The following is a 22465-nucleotide window of genomic DNA, read 5'->3' on the forward strand; positions in this document are numbered from 1 at the left end:
CTCCTTTTCCCTCTAATTTCCTTAAAACTTACTTTTTACATCCATTTCTAGGTGCAAAGAAATGTTTATACAATTATTCAGGTGTTCCATAATTCTACAAGTATGGTTTATAGGTGTTTCCTTTGTTGGATCTTCCTCTTTGATTGCTGACCTTCTAGTACGGCTTTTTAGATTACAGGTAATGTTATATTCCTCCAAGCGGTCAGCCGTAGGAGTTACAGTGAAGTTAAAATGTTGACAAGGTGAATGAAAATCACTTGCTTTCACTTCCATTGATCCTCTCATAAGAACTAGAAAGAGATTAAGAAAATGTTATTCACAAAAAATAGTAGTACATAGTAAGAAAACACATACAACTCAAAACTTAATCTCTTTCTTCCTATACAACAAAAAAGAGTAGAAACAAGAAGTTACCAGCACTTAACAACTGACAAAACAGAAATACAAAAGATCATGAGAGACTACTACAAGCAATTATATGCCAAAAAATTGGATAACCTGGAAGAAATGGATAAATTCTTAGAAAAGTACAATCGTCTAAGACTGAACCTGGAAGAAACAGAAAATGTGAACAGACCAATCACAAGTACGGAAATTGAGACTGTGATTAAAAATCTCCCAACAAACAAAAGCCCAGGGACAGATGGCTTCACAGGCGAATTCTATCAAACATTTAGAGAAGAGCTAACACCTATCCTTCTCAAACTCTTCCAAAATATAGCAGAAGGAGGAACACTCCCAAACTCATTCTAGGAGGTCACCATCACCCTGATACCAAAACCAGGCGAGACGTTACAAAAAAAGAAAATTACAGGCCAATATTACTGATCAATATAGATGCAAAAATCCTCAACAAAATACTAGCTAACAGAATCCAACAGCACATTAAAAAGATCATACCCCATGATCAAGTGGGGTTTATCCTTGGAATGCAAGGATTCTTCAATATATGCAACCCAATCAATGTGATACATCATGGTAACAAACTGAAGGATAAAAACCATAGGATAATCTCAATAGATGCAGAAAAAGCTTTTGACCAAATTCAACATCCATTTATGATAAAAACTCTCCAGAAAATGGGCATAGAAGGAAATTACCTCAACATAATAAAAGCCATATATCATATATCACCAACAGCCAACATCATTCTCAATGGTGAAAAACTGAAAGCCTTCCCTTTAAGAACAGGAACAAGACAAAGGTGCACACTCTCACCACTATTATTCAACATAGTTTTGGAAGTGTTAGCCACAGCAGTCAGAGAAGAAAACGAAATCAAAGGAATCCAAATTGGAAAAGAAGAAGTAAAAGTGTCACTCTTTACAGATGACATGATATTATACATAGAAAACCTTGAAGATGCTACCAGAAAACTGCTAGCACTAATCAATGAATTTAGTAAAATAGCAGGATGCAAAATTAATGCACAGAAATCTCTTGCATTTCTATACACTAACAACGAAAGAGCAGAAAGAGAAATAAAGGAAACACTCCCATTTACCAATGCAACAAAAAGAATAAAATACCTAGGAATAAACCTGCCTAAAGAGTCAAAAGAACTGTATGCAGAAAACTGTAAGACACTGATGAAAGAAATCAAAGACGATATAAACAGATGGAGGGACATACCATGTTCTTGGATTGGAAGAATCAACATTGTGAAAATAAATATACTGCCCAAAGCAATTTACAGATTCAACGCAATCCCTATCAAATTACCAATGGCATTTTTCACAGAACTAGAACAAGAAATTTTATGATTTGTATGGAAATGCAAAAGACCCCGAACAGCCAAAGCAACCTGGAGAAGGAAAGACGGAGTTGGTGGAATCAGGCTTCCTGACTTCAACCTATACCACAAGGCTACAGTGATCAAGACAGTATGGTACTGGCACAAAAACAGAAATATAGATCAATGGGACAGAATAGAGAACCCAGAGATAAACCCACACACATATGGGTACCTAATCTATGACAAAGGTGGCCAGAATATACAATGGAGCAAAGACAGCCTCTTCAATAAGTGATGCTGGGAAAAGTGGACAGCTACATGTAAAGGAATGAAATTAGAACACTTCCTAACACCATACACAAAAATAAACTCCAAATGGATTAAAGACCTACATGTAAGGCCAGACACTATAAAACTCCTAGAGGAAAACATAGGCAGAACACTCTATGACATACATCAAAGCGAGATCCTCTTTGACCCACCTCCTAGAATAATGGAAATAAAATCAAGAATAAACAAATGGGACCTAATGAAACTTAAAAGCTTTTGCACAGCAAAAGAAACCATAAACAAGACAAGAAGAAAGCCCTCAGAACTGGAGAAAATATTTGCCAATGAAGCAACTGACAAAGAATTAATATCCAAAATATGCAAGCAGCCCATGCAGCTTAATACCGAAAAAGCAAATAACCCAATCCACAAGTGGGTGGAAGACCTAAATAGACATTTCTCCAAAGAAGACATGCAGGTGGCTAACAAACACATGAAAAGATGCTCAATATCACTAATCATTAGAAAAATACAAATCAAAGCCATAATGAGGTCTCACCTCACACCGGTCAGAATGGCCATCATCAAAAAATCCAGAAACAATAAATGCTGGAGAGGGTGCGGAGAAAAGGGAACCCTCCTGCACTGTTGGTGGGAATGTAAGCTGGTACAGCCACTATGGAAAACAGTATGGAGGTTCCTTTAAAAACTAAAAATAGAACTACCATATGACCCAGCAATCCCACTCCTGGGCATATACCCAGAGAAAACCATAATCCAAAAAGAAACATGTGCCACAAAGTTCATTGCAGCACTATTTACAATAGCCAGGACATGGAAGCAACATAGATGCCCATCAACAGATGAATGGATAAAGAAGATGTGGCACATATATACAATGGAATATTACTTGTAGTGAGATGGATGGACCTAGAGTCTGTCATGCAGAGCGAAGTAAGCCAGAAAGAGGAAAACAAATACCATATGCTAACTCATATATATGGAATCTGAAAAAAATGGTACAGATGAACCCTGTGACAGAGCAAGAATAAAGATGAAGATGTAGAGAAAGGACTTGAGGACATGGGGTGGGGGCCGAAGGGGATGCTGGGACGAAGTAAGAGAGTAGCATAGACATAGATACACTACCAAATGTAAAATAGATAGCTAGTGGGAAGCTGCTGCATAGCACAGGGGGATCAACTCGATGATGGGTGATGACTTAGAGGGGTTGGGTTAGGGAGGGTGGGAAGGAGTCACGGGAGGGAGAGGATATGGAGATATATGTATAAATACAGCTGATTCATTTTGTTGTACAGCAAACACTGGCACAACAGTGTAAAGCAATTATATTCCAATAAAGAGCTTTAAAAAAAAGTTACCAGCACTAAAAATAACAGCTATAGTGCCTACATTTTTTAAAAGTGTGAAAACTAGGTGGGTTTGAAATAAAATTGGAGTGTCTCAAAGAAAAAGAAAATATGTCCCTGATGACTTGTGGGACAGGTAATATTTTCTAAAATGGTCACGACAATGTTTCCCATCCCACGTTATATTAGTTTTCTATAACAAAGTACCACAAAATGGGTGGCTTAAACAACAGAAATTTATTGTCTCACAGTTCTGGAGGCTACACTTTCAAGATTAAGGTGTTGACAAGGTTGCTTCCTTCTGAGGGCTGGGAGGAAAAATCTGTTCTGTGCTTCCCTTCTAGCTTCTGGTGGTTTTCTGGCAGTCTTTGGTGTTCCTTGTCTTACAGAAGCATCACCCTGATTTCCGCTTTCATCTTCACATGGCATTCTCCCTATGTGTGCATGTCTATATCCAAAATTTTTTTGTTTGTAAGAGTGCCAGTCATATTGAATTACGGCCCACCCTAATGATCTCATGCAAACTTAACTACTCACACCTGCAACAACCCTATATCCAAATAATGGCACATTGTAAGATACTGGGGGTTAGCACTTCAACATAATTCAACCTATCAATATAACACACATGTTAACCTAAAACTTTGCCCCTCCACCACAAATAAGTGGAGTCTAATACTTTTCCCCTTGAATCTCTGTGGAAGGATTTTCTTGCTTGTAACCAATCAAATGCAGAGGAAGTGACATTGTATGATGAGGCCAGAAAATGTGAAGCAATTTCTCCCTTGTTCTTTGGATGCTAATGTTGGAGCCTTGGACCACTAAGTAACAGTTCAACAACTGAAGGCCACCACGCTGTGAGGAAGCCCAAACTAGCCCAAGTGGAAAGACCACATAGAAAAACTCTGAGACTACATGAAGAGAGAGAAATGCCCAGCTGCCTCTAGTTGCTCCAGCCCACTCCTGTTTTAGCTCCAGTCACTGCCTGACTCCAGCAGTGTGAAATGCTTCAAGTCAGAAAGGCCCAGTTATGCCTATTCTGAATCCCTGACCAAGAGAGAAAGAAGGGGTGGGGGGAGGAGGACGGGAGGGAGGGAGAGGGAGGGAGGAAGGAAAGGAGGGAGGGAAGGAAGAAGGAAGGCAAGAAGGGAGGGAGGAAGGAGGGAAATGATTGATGCTGTTAGAGCCACTGAATTTGGGGGTGATTGTTACACAGCCACAGCAACTGGAATAACTTATTAACGCACTGCTTTGCTTTTCAAGGAGGCAGAGAAGTAGCATCTGTGAGCTCCCAGGTCTTAAAACACTTCCTAGTTCTCCATCGTGCTAAAGGCATTTCCCCATTTTGCTTTCTGTTGCATGTAACCCAGAAGCCTGCAATAGTTACAGTACTACTTGAGTAAGAACTCAGAAAAAGACTTCATCCAAAGTCAACTTCAAGAACTCTTGTTCCCGTTCTGAAAGAATGGGGAAAATGCCAATATGGGCTGATCCAGGAAGCAATCTCACTGAATAGGTAAAAGCAGTAAATTGAATGCTTGGGCTTGAGGCCACCAGTATATTTTATAACTCTAAATTAATTATCTGATTTCTCAGTGATCTAAGTTGATTTGATTTAATTAGTATATATTGATCTCAATAAATTCAAGGCTCAGATATTACAGATAATAGTTATTCTTTTATTTGTTCATTCTTTCATTAAACAAGTATCTATTAAGTGCCTCATTTCAGACAATTATGCTAAGATCTAGAAATATCATAGTGAACAAAGGCAGAGTTCCTGCCTTTAAGCGTCTCCCTGGATAGTTAAACAAGTAAAGGACAATTCACGGTGGATGAATATTAGGCAGCAGTAGGTACAAATGCACTGAGGATTCAATGACTCCTTGGGGCATCAAAGTATGATTTTATATGAGAACCTACAAGTTTGCTTATAATTTTTTTCAGTACTTTAAAAGAGAGCATGCTAAATAATCCTTTAACCATCAAATGTACATGGGTTATAGTGGTATTTTGACGTATTTTAAGCATAGGTATTTTTGATAAATCAACATAAACCAAGAACACATTATTATACCATCTTAAAGCCTGTAAGTCATTCATTAAGCACCACATGGCTGAGTGTTCCAGGGCCACTGGACTTAAAATTGGGATGTATTATTAATACTTTTTAACAGAATAAGGTTATTTATCCTTGATAATTTTTATTCTCACTTTTCTTTTGCATTTACCTTTTGATGTTTGTTCCTGAGAAATAAAATCCATGCTTCCTTTGGATTCACAAGCCAAACATGAGGAGCACATTTTAAATTCACTTGTGATGTCTTGGCAAATCCTGGTGAAGTTTTGAAAGCTGGAGTGATTTAGAAAGATTCCCATAACAGTCTGAGTTTCTCTTATTGGTTGCAGAAAAGTCACAAAAGAAAAATTTAAAGAGGAGAATGAATAGGTGAAATTAGACTGTAAACATATTTCCAGACAGGATAGCTCCAATGTGTTTCCTATAAAGGGGGAAAAAAAAAACTTTCTTTACTGTGAAATTTTGAGTTTTGGGCATTCAAATAAATACACAATAAGCTCCCAGTTTTTCTTAGGCAGATTCAGTGCATTTCAGTTTATTAGTGACAAGACTTTGTTTTCACATGAATTAACAATATCTACTCCATTTAAATATTTCTTTTAAAAAATTTGGCAATATTCCCTATTAATTTTCAGAGAAGAGACATTCTTGCTGAGAAGTTCTTGGAACCCCTAGTGTTTAAACCATTCTCTCTTCTAGGAAAGTTTCAATGGACAAACCTTAGTTTTTTCTGACTCCATCTGTCCCAAAATAGAAGTTCAAGTGAATTGCATGAAGTTGAACAGGGAATGGAAAACTTGAACAGTATCTCTGTATTAGCATCTTATATATTACAGGTAATATCAAGTATATTACTTGAACGGTATCTCTGAAGGCTACTGTAACAAATTATTACAATCTTGATGGCTTAAAACAAGATAAATTTATTCTTTCACAGTCCTGAAGGCCAGAAGTTCAATGCCATTATTAGTGGTCTGAAATCTAGGTGTCCCCAGGACCACACTCCCTCTGAAGACCCTAAGGAAGAATCTGTTCCTTGCACCTCTTCCAACTTTTGGGACAATTGGCATTCCTTGGCTTGTGATCACATCACTCCAATCTCTGCTTCCATGGTCACATTGCTTTCTCCTCTGTATCTCCATCTTCTCCTCTTCTCTCTGTGTTAGCTCTCCCTCTGCCTCTCTCTTATAGGGATACTTGCTGATTAGATTTAGGTCCCACATGGATAAGGCAGGATAATCTCCCCATCTCAAGATCCTTAACTTAATCACATGTGGTTAACACCTGATATCTTTGGGTGACCATTATTTAATCTACTTGAGATTTAATAGGATGACACCATAATTTTTATTTTTATAAAAACTGGGAATCCCTATGGAGTAGTAATGATAAACTAAGGAATAGGTAACCTCTCTTTCAGATATTCTCAGTCTGACAGTCATTTACTAGGATGAGACATGCTCAATTCTACCTTTATGTGACTTTCTTTACCATTTCTCATAATCATATATGGCAAGATATATTTTTAAAATTTTCTGAATAATATGGAGCACAATGAAAGAATTACTTCATTTTTAAGATTGATTACTCCTAGTCATACATCTTGATTCAAACTTAAAAGAAAATCAAACGATTGCTATTAAAGCACATTTTTTACTTGTGGAATTTGTACTTTGATAGTAATTTCATAATTGTTTCATTACTAATGATTATATTTTTATTATTTAATAAATGAAAGGCTCATTTACCAGCCCTCTACATTTGAAATTCCTTCTGTAATAAATCACATGTGATTTCCAGCTATAAACACATTTCATACTTGAGTTGCTATAAAAGTTAGGAACGTGGAGACTGTATTTTAGTCAAATACACAATTTTGTAATGTCTCAATATATTTGTAAACAAAGTTGTAATCAAATTAAAACTAATTTTTTTAAAAATTGTCTTCAACAATAATGTCCCAAGAAGATAGGTATGCACCATTTGATGGAAATCTATATAGCTTTTTTATATTACTAAACACATGAAAAACTTATTTCTTGCCGTCTTTCCATTTTCCTCACTGGCATTTTTCATCTTATGAAATGTTCAACTTCTTGAATTTATATTCTTATGTTATGATCTAGAAGGGAGACAGGGAAATTTTTACTGTCAATATTGCAGTCTTCTTATCTAATAAGTGACAAACCGGGCTTTCTAGAATTGATGAGATATATCCTTTATATTTGGCTATGAGGTCATTTTATGATGGTTTTTAAATCTTAGTTTTAAATAATTCAATTAGGAAAGAAAGAAATACAGGACATATCCTTCCCCAGTATAATTTTAAGAAATAAGTGAATTCTACTCAATCATTTTTGTTATCAGGTGGGCTGTTTTCTCATCTTCATAAACAAGGATTTATGAATTTAACTACTGCTATTAGTATTGCTGAGAGTCAGACATCTAAATTCTCACTCGTAGAAATAGAAATGCATTCCAGAATTACTCCAGTACTAAGACTACAATCTCTCAAGGTAAGGATATAGAATACTATGTAGAATTAGGGAAATAAGTTACAGTATAAGACAAATGCCCAAGTCCATTATTTTTTTCTTTTTAAAGAAAAGCAAAGAATAAGGTTAAACTACCTTTATTTTCTTTTTTAACTTTTATTGTAAACATATATATAAGCATATATAAAATATATTGTTCCATTTAAAGAATAATAAAAATTAATGAACATCCATGTATCTATCACACATTAAGAAACAGAGTATTAACATCATCACTGAAGCACCCTATCCCTCCCCACCCCTACACACTCCTCCTTTCCCAGAGGTTAAACACCACAATGAAATTTGTGTTTATCACTCCTTTGCTTCATCTTAGAGTTTTTCCAAAATGTATATATTCCTAAATAACATTGTTTTATTAGCATATTGCATACATATATATGGACATATATTGTAGATATTCATCTATGACTTGCTTTTTTTGCTGAATATGTTTTAGTCGCGTTGCTGCATATGGCTGTAGTTAATTATCTGTGGTATCTTTTGAATGAATATATTACAATTTATGCATCTCTTCTTCCGACAGTGAGCATTTGGGTTGTTTCTGGTTTTGCTGTTCTGGATAATATTGCTATGAACCATAACCCTCATATATTGTTGGTAGGAACATAAAGTAGTACAACTGCTTTGGAAAACATTTTTATTTTCTTTGAGTTAAACACACACTTAGCATGTGGCCCAACAATTCTACCCCCAGGAGTTTACAAAAGAGAAATAAAAACATATGTCCACACAAATACCTGTACATGAATTTTCATGGCACCTTTAAAATTTATAATAGCCAAGAACTGGAAACAATCCAAAAGTTCAATAATAGTGACTATATAAACAATTCCTGACATATCCATATAATGAAATACTACCCAGCAACACAAAGGAAGAAAATACTGATCCAAACAACAACACGGATGAATCTCAAATGCATTATGCCAAGGGAAAGAAGCAGACACAAGTGACTACAGACTAATGTGATCCCATTCATATGAAATCCTACAATATGGAAAACTATATTGATAGTGGGAGAAGGGTTCTTCTGCAAAGGAGAAAGAGGGACATTTCGGAGGTATTGGAAAGTTTTATATCTTAATTGTGTTGGTAGTTACGTTGCTGTACACATTTGTCAAACCTCAAACTTCACACTTGAAAGCGGCAGCATTTTATTATATGTAAATTATATCTCAATAAAGCTTATTTTAAAATAATGCTGCTATGAATATTCATGAACATGTCCCTGGTACACAAATACAGAAGTTTCTCTAGCATACACACTAAATGAAATTGCGGGGTATTCAGTATGCACATCTTTGATTTTCTTAGAAAATGCCAAATCATTGTACAAAGCGGTTGTGCCATTTTAATCTCCTACCTGCAGTGTATAAAGATTCCCATTGACACATACCTTGGCCAGCACTTTTCAAGTTTTGACAGTTGGGTGAATGTTAAATAGAATCCCATCGTGGTTTAAAGTGTATTTTCCTAGTTTTCTCTACTTTTTCTATTTTTCCATTTTTCTGGTAGGTTGTTGTCTTTTTCTTATCACTGTTTAGGAGTTTTTAACTTTTCATTCTAAAATTTTACAAAGTCCTTTACATTTTTTTATCAAGATATCTTCTCACAGTTTGTGCCTTGTCTATTCATTTTCTTTATGATCTTTTAGTTAAAGGAAGCTCTTAACTCGAGTGTATTGAATTTATCAATCATTTTCTTTACAAATTGTGCTTTGTGTCTTGTTTAAGAAATCCTTCTCCTTTAAAAAGATCTTCACCCACATTGTCTTCTAAAAGTTTTGAAGTTTTGCTTTTTATATTTATGTTCTTAATCTATCTGATATTGTGTACAGTATGAAGTAGGAAGCCAAATTATTTTTTTCCACGTGATAATCAGTTGTACTAGCAATTTTTAAGTAGTCTGTCTTTTCCCCACTGTCTGTAATGACATCTCTATAGTCTATCAAGTACCTATGTATGTATGACTGTGTTTCCGGGTTCTCAATTTTGTTCCATCAGTCCATTTTTCTGTCTTGGCCAAGATATCTTACTGACTTAATTACTTTTGCTTTGTAATGATAGGAAAAATACCCTCACCTTGTTCATTTTCTTTAGGAACATCTTAGTGATTCTAGGCCCTTTGCTCTGTCCAATAAATATTAGAATCAGCTTATGAAGTTCAGTGAAGAACCCAGTTGTGATTCTGACTTGAATCTCAAAATCAGTTGGAGAAAAAAGATATGATACTGAGTTTCTCCTATCACTCCTTTCTTTATTTCTTTCTCTCTATTTATACATTGTAAATATACATTATATTTATACATTATATATATACATTATAAATAGAGAGAATATAATCATTTTTAGATACACCATTTCACTTTAAGGAAGTTCTCTCCTGTTCCTAGTTTGCTAAGAGTTTTTAATTATCAGGGCTGTTGAATATAATTGAATACTCTTTCAACAATTATTGAGATGGGGCTTCCTAGGTGGTGCAGTGGTTAAGAATCCGCCTGCCAATGCAGGGCACACGGGTTCAATCCCTACTTCAGGAAGATCCCACATGCCGCGGAGCAACTAAGCCTGTGTGCCACAACTATTAAGCCTGCACTTTCGAGCCCGTGAGCCACAACTAATGAGCCCATATGCCACAACTACTGAAGCCCACACGCCTAGAGCCCGAGCTCCGCAACAAGAGAAGCCATGGCAACGAGAAGCCCACACACCACAACGAAGAGTAGCCCCTGCTCACCGCAACTAGAGAAAGCCCTTGTGCAGCAACGAAGACCCAACACAGCCAATAAATAAATAAATAAATAAATAAATAAATAAATTTATTTAAAAGAAAAACAATTATTGAGATGATGATATAGTCTTTCTTCTTTAATCAGTTAATACGGTGAATTACATTATGAGATTTTCTAATGCTAACTCAATCTTGCATTCCAGGAATAAATCTAATCTGATTATTTTTATACATTGCTGCAATCAGATTCTTAATGTTTTGTTTGAAGGTTTTTCATCTCTGTTTATAAGTGAGATTTGCCTGTAAAGTTTTCCTTTTTGTACTGTCTTTGTTGCGTTTGGATACTAAGATATACTAGCCTTAAAATATAAATTGGAAAATGTTCCTCTTTTCCTGTTTTCTGAAAAGGTTTATTATAAAATTGCATTTATCTGTTCAATCCATTTCTTGAAAGCTTGGCAGAACTTGCGTATAAAAGCATCTGAACCTAATGCTTTTTCAGGAAAATTAAGCCATCGGTCCAGTTTTCTTTATTGTAGGATTCTTGGGTTTTCCATTTCTTTCCAAGTAAGTTTTGGTTAAGTTATATTTTTCTAGAAATGTGTCTTTATGTTTTAAATTTATTGACTTAAAATTATTCATAATAATCTCATTATATTTTAAATTTCTATGTCCCTTTTTCACTCCTAACGTTAGTTTCTTGCGCCTAAAGTGACTAAAGTAAAAGATAATAATCTTTCTTGATTATTCAGTTTTAGTAGGCAGAGTAAGGGCCTCCCCAAGATGTCTATATCCTAATTCCCAGAACCTGTAGATATATTACATTACAAAGAGGAATTAAGGGAGAAGATGGAATTCAAGTTGCTAATGAACTGTTCTTAAAATAAGGAAATTATCCTGGATTATCTGGGTGGGCGTAATGTAATCATACATGTGTCAGATGGGAGAACAACTCAACAGGTCATCGCTGGCTTCGAGGATGGAAGGAAGTCACAAGCCAAGGAAAGCAGGCAGCTTCCAGAAGCAGGAAAAGACAAGAAAATAAATGTATTCTTTCCTAGAGCCTCTGAAAGAAATGTAACCCTACTAACACCTTGATTTTAGCTCAGTGAGACCTCTGTTGGACTTCTCCTTACAGACTGTAGGATAATATATGCGTTGTTTGAAGCTACAGTTTGTGGTCATTTGTACAGTGGCCATAAGAAACTAAAACATCAATCATTCCAGAGGTGCGTCCATTTAATTAGTCTTTCCAAAGAACCAACTTTTGACTTTATGGATCCTTTCTATTGTATATTCTAATTTCTTTGACTTTTGCTTTTGTCTTTATTATTTCCTGCCTTCTACTTTCCTTGGGTTTATCTCACTGTTCTTCTTCTGACATCTTACATAGCAGTATTTAAAGCTATAAATTTTCTTCTAAATACCTGCCATTTTTATAATATCCCACAAGTTTTAATAGATGTTATTTTATTATCAATTATTACATTTTCTCATTTCCATTTTGATTTCTTCTCATCCATGGGTTATTTAGAAGTGAACTTTTTACATTTCCAAATACACTGTTCATTTTTAGTTTTCTTTTTGTTACTAGATTCTAGCTTAATTGCATTAAGTCAGATATATATTAAAGATTGTTTGAAATTTATTGAGGTTTACTTACTTTCATGATCTACTATGTGGTGAATTTGTATTAATGTTTCATAAGTGTCTGAAAATAATATGTATTTCCAGATGTTGAATTCAGTATTTTAAATATGTCCATTAGATAAAACAAGTTATATAAACTGTTTGAATCATCTATATTCTTATTCTTTATCTGTTTGATTATATTTTATACTGGAGAAGTATGTTTAAAATCTCTCACTCTAATAATGAATTTATAAATGTCTCTTTTAAGCTATCTTATTAGAGGCATACAAATTTAGAACTGATAGATACTTTTATGAAGTGAACTTTTTTCCATATATATTGACCTTCTTTATTGCTAGTAATGGCTTTGATCTTAAAATCTTATATTAAGACAATGATACCTGCTTTCTTCAGTTACTGTTTGCTGCTTATATTTTTCTCATCCTTTTATTTTTCTCTTTCTCATATTCTAATACTTTAGGTGGGTCTTGTTTAAATGTCATATTGCTGAAATTTTTTTAATGTAATCTGATAATTTTTTGTCTCTTTACTTGGATAGATTTACCTACATACATTTGCTGAGATCATTGATATATTTGGATTTAATTCCATCATATTATTTATGGCTTTCTATTTTTACCACTTTCCCTATTATTTTTCTTGCTGTCTATTGATTTAGTGATTTTTTTTTTAAAAATCCATTGTTTTCCCTTTAGTTATTTGAAGGTTAGACACTATATTTCTATTATCTTAGTAATTTTTAACATGCATCCTTAACAAGTCTGAAGCCAATCAATAACATTACCCTCTTTCAAACAATGTAAGAATCTTAGAATACCTTAACTCTGATCACATTCTTTCTGACTTAAGTGCTATTTTTGTACAGAATTTTAGTTCTAGCTTGTTTTTTCATTGGCACACAAATTAGTAGTTAATTCTGTTTTATTTTTGTAATATTTTCAAGACTTATTTGTATTTACTCATATGTTTATAATTGTTGTGGAGGGTTCTTTTCCTGCCATTTCTTCCTGTATCTCTGGCCTTTCTCCTGGGAGTATATTCTTTCTCCTGAAATTAATTCTCTAGCAGTTCCTTCACTGAGGATCTGCTGATTATAAAGTCCGTGTTTTTGTTCATTTGACCATATAGATCTCACCAATTCTAGATTGACAATAATTTTGTCCCGGTACTTTGCAGACATTATTCCATTGCCTTCTGATTTTCATTGTTTACTTTCAAGAAGTGAGTTCTCAGCCTAACTATTGTTCCTTTGAAGACAATTTGCTTTTATCTATGGTTATTTTTAAGATCTCTTTAGTTTTCATATTCTACAGAATTTCTTTTTATTTATTCTACCTAGAATTTTATTGTGTTTCCTGAATCTGAGGATTTGAGTCCTTCATCACTTCTGTAAAATTATCAGCCACATCTCTACATTTTCCCCATTCTGTATCTTCTCTTCTCTCATAGATTTAATTAGAAATATCTCCCTTTGTTCTTTCATGGAGAGCTATTTCTAACCCAACTCTGTTTCATATTTTCTATTTCTTTGGTTCTCTGAAATGTATTCTAAGTAATTTCTTTAGATCTGTATCCCACTTCATTAATTCATTATTCAGTTGCATCTAATCTATTTATTCCATTCTTTGTGTTTCTACTTCAAATTATTATATTTTCATAATTAGAATTTCTAGTTGGGTTCTTTTTCAAATCTGCCTGGTTATATTTAATAGTCTTATCTCTTAATTATACTTTTTGATACCATTTTTTAATGTATTGAAACAAATTACTTACTTTATATTTTATAGCTTATAATTCCAATATCTGAATTCTTTAAAGGTCTGATTCTATTTGTTGTTTCTATTGACTTCTCGTCAACTGGACCCTTAATATGTTTTATGACTTTTGATAGTAGCTCATGTTCCTTAGAATTTTTTTCAGGAATATCCAAGATCTGGTTTGAAGACATTTTCCTCCAGAGAGGATTGTGTTTGCCTCCACTTGATGTCTAAAGACATCATTAATCCAAAATTATTTTAAATTACATTTTTGGGGTTAGGCTTTTCACACCTTACAGACAATGACCCTCAATATCAAAATTATGACCATCTTGTGTTCACAGACTCTCAAAGGAATACTTTCCTTACAAAATTTACTTACAGACCAACAGGTTGTTTTTCTTGATTACTCTTCTGTGGAGCATATCATCTTTTGGGTCCCAGACTTACATGTCCTGCTTGTGTATGGCCCATTGAAACTGAGACTCTAGCCACCAGGAACTGGTAGATGCTCCTGAGGTGACCAATTTCTTCACTCTTTCTTATACACCTAGATTTGTAATTTCTAGTCATTTTCCATCTTTAAGGAGTTTTTAAATTTTCTTATCAGTTCAACTATGCATTTTTTAAGTTTTTAATATGTTTTATCGGACATTTTTAGATATTTTGTGCCAGGAGTGTTTTTCAAAGTATGACGGCAAGAACAAAAGTTTCATCTGTGTGTTGACCGTCAAAAGTAAGTGAGAATTTATAATAAAATCTTCATTGTTTGGCACACAATAGGAGCTCCAGAAATTATTTTAAGTCATATTTTCCCAATACCTAGGTTATTCCTCTATTAATCAGTTGTTAGGGAACTTTGAGGAAGCATGGATTATTTCAGACAATATATATATATTCTAAGTGTTAATGCTCCAGTATATTGGATGTAAACCAGAGAAGGTAAATTTTACCATGAGATATAGCAAGTACAGCTACTTTGGAGAAGGATTTAGTGATTTCTTATAAAATTAAGTATACTCAGCTATTTCACTACTAGATGTTTACCCAATGAAATGAAAACATATATTTATACAAAGATTTGTAGAAGAATGTTCATAACTGCATTTTTATGATAGCCAAAAACTGGAAACAACCCAATGATTGAAAGCACAATTGTGGTGTATTTGGACAATGGACTACTTAGCAATAAACAGAAGGGAACTACTGATACACTCAACAACATGCATGAATCTCAGAAATATTATGCTAAGCTAAAGAAGCCATACCGAAAGTAGGTACTATGTGATATTCCATTTATACAAAGTATAAAGGACCTCCCTGGTGGTCCAGTGGTTAAGACTCTGTGCTCCCAATGCAGGTGCCCTGAGTTGATCCCTAGTCAGGGAACTAGATCCTGCACACCACAACTAAAACCCAGTGCAGCCAAATAAATAAATAAATATTTAAAAAAACAAAAAACAAACCGAAGTATAAGAAGGGACAAAACTAAACTATGGTGACCTAGGCCAGAAAGTTGCCTTGGGGATGGAAGGAAATTTGATCAGAGGGAGCAGAAGGAATCTTCCTGAGAGTGATGGCAATCTGTATCTTGTATGGGGTGATAGATAGGTACATACAACTATGAAAATTCATGAAACCGAACACTTAAAATCTTTCCATTTTACTGTATATAAATTACATCTTTAAAAAAATAGTCAAACCAAACAAAACATAGCCAATTATTTCTAAATATCTTTCATCATTACTGGATATTCTGTAGCTAAATTCAGCAATTTGAAAACATTAGCTGCCAGAGGTGTAGAAAAGATTGCAGAGTAGGAAGACCTTGAGCTTACATCCTCCATGGGCACACCAAAATTACAACTATTTATAGGTCATCAATGAGAACAACCTGAAGACTAGCAGAAAATATTTTTCACAACTAAAGATATAAAGCGGGAAACACAATTAGATGGGATGGAGGGGCAGAGACATGGCACAGTTAAGACCACGCCTCCAGGTAGGTGGCCCACAAATGGGAGCATAATCGCAATTGCAAAGGTTCTCACCAAGGAGCAAGGGGCTTGAGCCCCACTTTGGGCTCCCCAGCCCAGGGTTTCTGCACCAAGAAGACGAACCCCGAGAACATTTGGTTTTGAAGGCCAGAGTCAGAGGGCTGTAGGAAACAGAGACTCCACTCAAAATCTCATACCCTCCACATCTCAGTGCAAAAGCAGTAATTTGAAAGGAGGCTGGGTCAGGCTGATTTTGGAGATCCTCCCAGAGAGGTGGGAGGCACCTGGGATTCTTACTTGGGAACATAGATGCTGGTGACAGCCATTCTTGAGAGCTCATCCTACCACAAGAACACAGGTGCTGGAAAGTGCCATTTTGAAGTCCTACCTCCAGTCTGTTAGTGTCAGGGCTTACCCACCCACTAGCAGGCCAGCACCAGCAGCAGGCCCCCACAGGCCCCACAGCCAGCTGCACCAGGACCTGGCTGCACCAGCAGGCTGGCAGCCACCACATAAGAAGAGTCTGGCAGCCAACTAGCCAGAGGCCAGCCCTACCTACCAGTGTGCCAACAGTGGTTGGCCCCACAACAACAGAAGGGCCCACACAGCCACATAGGGGGTACCCCTAGAGCATATAGCTCCTGTAACCATGAAGGAGTGTTCTGTTGGGCCTCATGGGACATCTCCTACATAAGGGCACTTCTCCAAGACTGGGAAATGTAAATGGCCTAACAAATACATACAAATAAACACAGAGAATTACGCAAATGAGGAGACAGAGGAATATGTTCTAACCAAAGAACAAGACAAAATCCCAGAACTAAGTGGAGTTGAGATAAGCAATCTATCCAATAAAGAATTCAGGGTAATGATCATAAAGATGTTCAATGAACTCAGAAGAATAAATGAACACAGTGAGAAGTTTAACAAAGGGAAAATATAAAGAAGAACTGGGAAGCTAAAGAATACAATAACCAAAATAAAAAACACACTAGAAGGAATCAACAGTAGATTAGGTGATACAGAGAAACAGATCAACAAACTGGAAGACAAAGTAGTGGAAATCATCCAAGTTGACCAGAAAAGGGAATTTTTTCAACTTCAAGCATACTAATATTTGCATTATAGGGATTCCAGGAGAAGAGAAAGAGAGAAACGTGCAGAGAACTTATTTGAAGACATAATAGCTGAAGAGTTTCCTAACCTGGGAAAGGAAATAGACATAAGGTTCAAGAAGCACAGAAAGTCTCAAATAAGATGAACCCAAAGAGGTCTGCACCAAGACACATTATAATTAAAATGGCAAAAATTAAAGAAAAAGAGAATCTTAAAATCAGCAAGGGAAAAGCAACTAGTTATGTATAAGGAAATGCCCATAAAACTCTCAGCTGACTTTTCAGCAGAAATTTTCCAGGTCAGAAGGGATTGGCATGATATATTCAAAATGATGAAAAGAAAAAATGTACAACCAAGAACACTCCTGCAAGGCTATTCTGCAAGGCTATCATTCAGATTTAAAGGAAAGATAAAGAGTTTTACAAATAAGCAGAAGCTAAGAGTTCAGAACTACTAAACTGGCTTTACAAGTAATATTAAAGGGACTTCTCTAAGTGGAAAAGAAAGACCACAACTAGAAAAATGAAATTACAAAAGGAAAAATCTCACTGGTGAAGGCAAACAGATGGTAGATCAACCACTTATATTATGAAGGTTCAAAGACAAAAGTAATCACCTATATCTACAATAAATAGTTAAGGGATACACAAAACAAAATAAACGTAAAATATGATGTCAAAGGCATTAAACATTTGGGGGGGTAGTAAAAATGCAGGGTTGTTATAATATATGCAAACATAAGAGACCATCAGCATAAAACAATTACATATATTATAGGTTGTCATACATACCTCATGGTAACTGCAAACCAAAAATCTATAACAGATACTCACACACGAAAAAGAGAAAGGAACCCAAATATAATGCTAAAGGTAATCATCAAATCACAAGAGAAGAGAGCAAAAGTGGAAAGGACTCAAAAAAAACTTACTAAACAACCCCAAAATAATTAACAAAATGGCAATAAGTACATACCTATCAATAACTACTTTAAATTTAAGTGGACTAAATGCTCCAATCAAAAGATATAGAGTGGCTAAATGAATATAAAAACAAGACCCATATAAATGCTGCCTATAAGAGACTCACTTCAGATCTACAGAAACACAGAGACTGAAAGTGAGGGGATGGAGAAGAATATTCCACGCAAACGGAAAAAAGAACTGAGGTAGCAATAATTATATAAGACAAAATAGACTTCAAAACAAAGACCGTTACAAGAGATAAGGAAGAACATTATGTAATGCTAATGGGATCAATCCAAGAAGATAAAAAAATTCTAAATATATATGCACCCAACAAAGGAGCACCTAAGTACAAAAAGCACATATTAACAAATGCAGAGAGAGAGAAATTGACAGTAACAAAATAATGGTGGGGGACTTTAACACCACACTTACATCAATGGACAGATCATCCAGGCAGAATATCAATAAGGAAACACTGGCCAACAGCTTAGACCAGATAGACTTAATAGATATACATTAAAACTCCATAGAAAAACAGCAGAATACACACTCTTTTCAAGTGCACATAAAGTGTTCTCCAAGATAGAGCTCATGCTAGGCCACAACACAAGTCACAATAAATTTAAGAAGACTGAAATCATATCAAGCATCTTTTCTGACTACAACAATATGAGACTAGAAATCAACTACAAGAGAAAAAAACTACAAAAAACACAAAACACATGGAGGTAAAACAATATGCTGCTAAGCAACCAATGGTTCACTGAAGAAATCAAAGAGGAAATCAAAAAACACATGGACAAATGAAAATGGAAACAATAATCCAAAATCTATGGGTGCAGCAAACGCAGTTCTAAAAGGAAAGTTTATAGCAATACAAGCCTACCTCAGGAAACAAGAAAAATCTCAAGTAAACAATCTAACCTTACACCTAAAGGAACCAGAAAAGGAAGGCAAAGTTAGCAGAAGGAAAAAATCATAAAGTTCAGAACAGAAATAAATGAAATAGAGACTAAAAGAAAAAACAGAAAAGATCAACAAAGCTAAGAGCTGGATCTTGGAAAAGATAAACAAAATTGATGACCCTTTAGCCAGACTATCAAGAAAAAAGGAGAGAGGGCCTAAATAAATAAAGTCAAATATGAAATAGAAGTTACAATCAACATCACAGTAATACAAAGTATCATACAAGATTACTACAAACAATTATATACAAATAAAAAGGACAATCTAGACGAAATAGATAAATTCCTAGAAATATTCAATTTCCCAAGACCAAATCAAAAAGAAATAGGAAATATGAACAGACTGGTTAGCAATAATGAAATTGAATCAGCAATTTAAAAACTCCCAACAAACAGTAGTCCAGGACCAGAGAGCTTCACAGGTAAATTCTACCTAACATTTAAAAAGAGTTAATACCTATCCTACTCAAACTGCTTCAAAAAATTGAAAGGGAAGGAATGCCTCCAAATTCATTCTACAAGCACAACATCACTCTGTTACCAAAACCAGATAAAGACACACTTAAAAAAAAATTATAGGCCAATATCACTGAAAATATTATCAAACCGAATTCAACAATACATTAAAAGGATCATATACCATGATCAAGTGGGATTTATCCCAGGGATATAAGGATGGCATTTTTCACAGAACTAGAACAAATAATTCTAAAATGTGTATGGAACCACAAAAACCCTGGATAGTTTAAAAAAAAAACAAACTTGAGGTATCATGCTTCCTCATTTCAAATTATACTACAAGACTACAGTAATTAAAACAGTATTACTGGCACAGAAGCAGATATACAGATCAATGGAACAGAACAGAGAGCCCAGAAGTAAACCCATACTTAATGGTCAATTAATCTATGACAAAGGAGACAAGAATATGCAATGGGGAAAAGACAGCCTCTTCAATAAATGGTATTGGAAAAACTGGACAGATACATGCAAAAGAATCAAACTGGACTACTTTCTCATACCATATACAAAATTAAAATGAAAATGGATTAAAGACAAATATAAAACCTAAAACCAAAAATCTTCTAGAAGAAAACATAGACAGTAAGCTCTTTGACATTGGTCTTATTAATATTTTTGGATCTGTCTTCTCAGGCAAGGAAAACCAAAGCAAAAATAAACAAACAGACTACATTAAACTAAAAAGCTTTTGCACAGTGAAGGAAACTATCAGCAAAATGAAAAGGCTGCATACTGAATGGGAGAAGATGCTTGCAAACAATATATCTGATAAGGGGTTAATATCCAAAATATACAAAGAGCTCATATAATTCAACATCAAAATATCCAACAACTAGATTAAAAATGGGCCAAGGACCTGAATAAACATTTTCCAAAGAAGACATACAGACGGCCAACAGACACATGAAAAGATGCTCAACATCACTAATCATCAGGTAAATGCAAATCAAAATCACAGTAAGATACCACCTCACACCTGTCAGAATGGCTGTTGTCAAAAATATAACAAGTGTTGGCAAGGATACCCTTGTGCACTGTTGGTGGGAATGTAAATTGGTACAGCCACTATGGAAAATGGTATGAAGTTTACTCAAAAAAAGAAAAGTAGAACTACCATAAGATCCAGCAATTCCACTTCTGGATATTTTTCCAAAGAAAACAAACACACTAATTTGCAAAGATATATGCATCCCTGTATCCGCTGCAGTATTATTTACAACAGCCAAGATATGGAAGCAACCTAAGTGCCCGCTGACAGATGGATAGATGAACAATACGTGGTATACACAGTTGACCCTGGAACAACAAGTTTGAACTGCATGGGTCCAAACTTCTACATGGATTTTTTTCAATAGTAAATACTATAGTGCTACACGATCCACAGATCATGGTTGAATCTGCAGATGCAGAATAGTGGGTGTGCAGGAACTGCATGTTTGGAGGGCCAGTTATAAGTTACATACGGATTTTTTGCTTTAAGGAGGGTCAGTACCCCGAACAACTATGTTGTTTAAGGGTGAGTTGTATATACAATGGAATATTGCTCAGCCATAGAAAGTAATGAAATCTTGACATTTGTGACAACATGGATGGACCCAGAGGGTATTATGTAAGTGAAATCAGTCAGAGAAAGACAAACATCATATGATTTCACTTACATGTGGAATCTAAAAACAAAACAAACATGTCAAATAGAAACAGACTCATACAGAACAAACTGGTAGTTGTCAGAGGGGAGAAGGGTGAAGGGAAGAGGGAAATAGGTAAGGGAGATTAAGAGGTACAAACTTGCAGTCATAAGATAAATAAGTCTCAGAGATGTAATGTCCAGCATAGGGAATATAATCAGCAATATTGTGAAAACTTTGTATGGCAACTAGACTTATTGTGGCAATCATTTGGTAACACACAAAAATATCACATCACTGTGTTGTACACCTGAAACTAATATAATATTGTAAGTCAACTATACTTAAATTTAAAATTTTTAATTAAAAAATTCTTAAGTCTCTAACTACATAAGCTACGTAAAAGATATCTCATAATGAATTTCTATTCCACAAGAATTAAAATATGTGTATTAGCTGCCAGGATAGGAGCTTATGGCTTACCTGCCTAATATACAAAGATGTTAGTTAATATATTGCTTTCCTTTGGTCACAGGTCAGCTTCTTTAATAATTGGCATAGACTCAAAAGAGAATCAATTTCAATAGCAAAAATTCAATTATATTTCCATTTGAGTCCAATAGTTGAAGCTTCTCTAGTAATATTGGCTGCGAAAGGGTAAAAAATATCATGTTGCATATGGATGATACATTCATGGTGTGAACCAGATTAGGAACAGGGCAGTCTAGAGAGGATATGGATTTATTCAGAGATATTTGGGTAAGACAACTTATAATATTTCCTAGGAGGAAGGGGCAAGGTTTGGGATCACTTTTAACTTAAGGTCGTAGTATTTGAATGGCAGGTTTGGGACATAAGAAATGGACTGCTGGTTTTACTTGTCAAAACAAGGAAAGTAGATGAAATTCTCCACTGGGGGAGAAAAAGCGGTAGGTAAGTGATTCGAGGTAAAGAGATGCATAGCTTTTAAGCAAAATATTCTGCAAAATAAATGTTAGAGGCTGCACAACCTAAAAGTTCTAGGTTTGTGGTAAAATTTTATGTTCCAAAAATGTAAGATGAGGATAAGGATGCCTGGCCTACCTAAATCAAAAGATGGTTGTGAGGATCTGATGA

The 22465-nt window shown here is 35.0% G+C and overlaps 1 protein-coding gene across 1 annotated transcript in view; it reads right to left on the bottom strand.

Annotated features, from left to right (window-relative positions):
* The window catches only part of TMEM156 (transmembrane protein 156), a 48451-nt gene that overhangs the window by 21250 nt on the left and 4736 nt on the right, over positions 1-22465 (bottom strand). Inside the window, exons 2-3 of the mRNA XM_057729360.1 lie at positions 5607-5876; positions 33-290 (exon numbers count right to left, since the gene is read on the bottom strand). Coding sequence (XP_057585343.1) covers positions 33-290; positions 5607-5876 — 528 coding nt within the window. The remainder of the gene's footprint in view (positions 1-32; positions 291-5606; positions 5877-22465) is intronic.

Source organism: Hippopotamus amphibius, chromosome 3 (assembly GCF_030028045.1).
Source record: "Hippopotamus amphibius kiboko isolate mHipAmp2 chromosome 3, mHipAmp2.hap2, whole genome shotgun sequence".
In the NCBI taxonomy this organism is placed as follows: Eukaryota; Metazoa; Chordata; class Mammalia; order Artiodactyla; family Hippopotamidae; genus Hippopotamus; species Hippopotamus amphibius.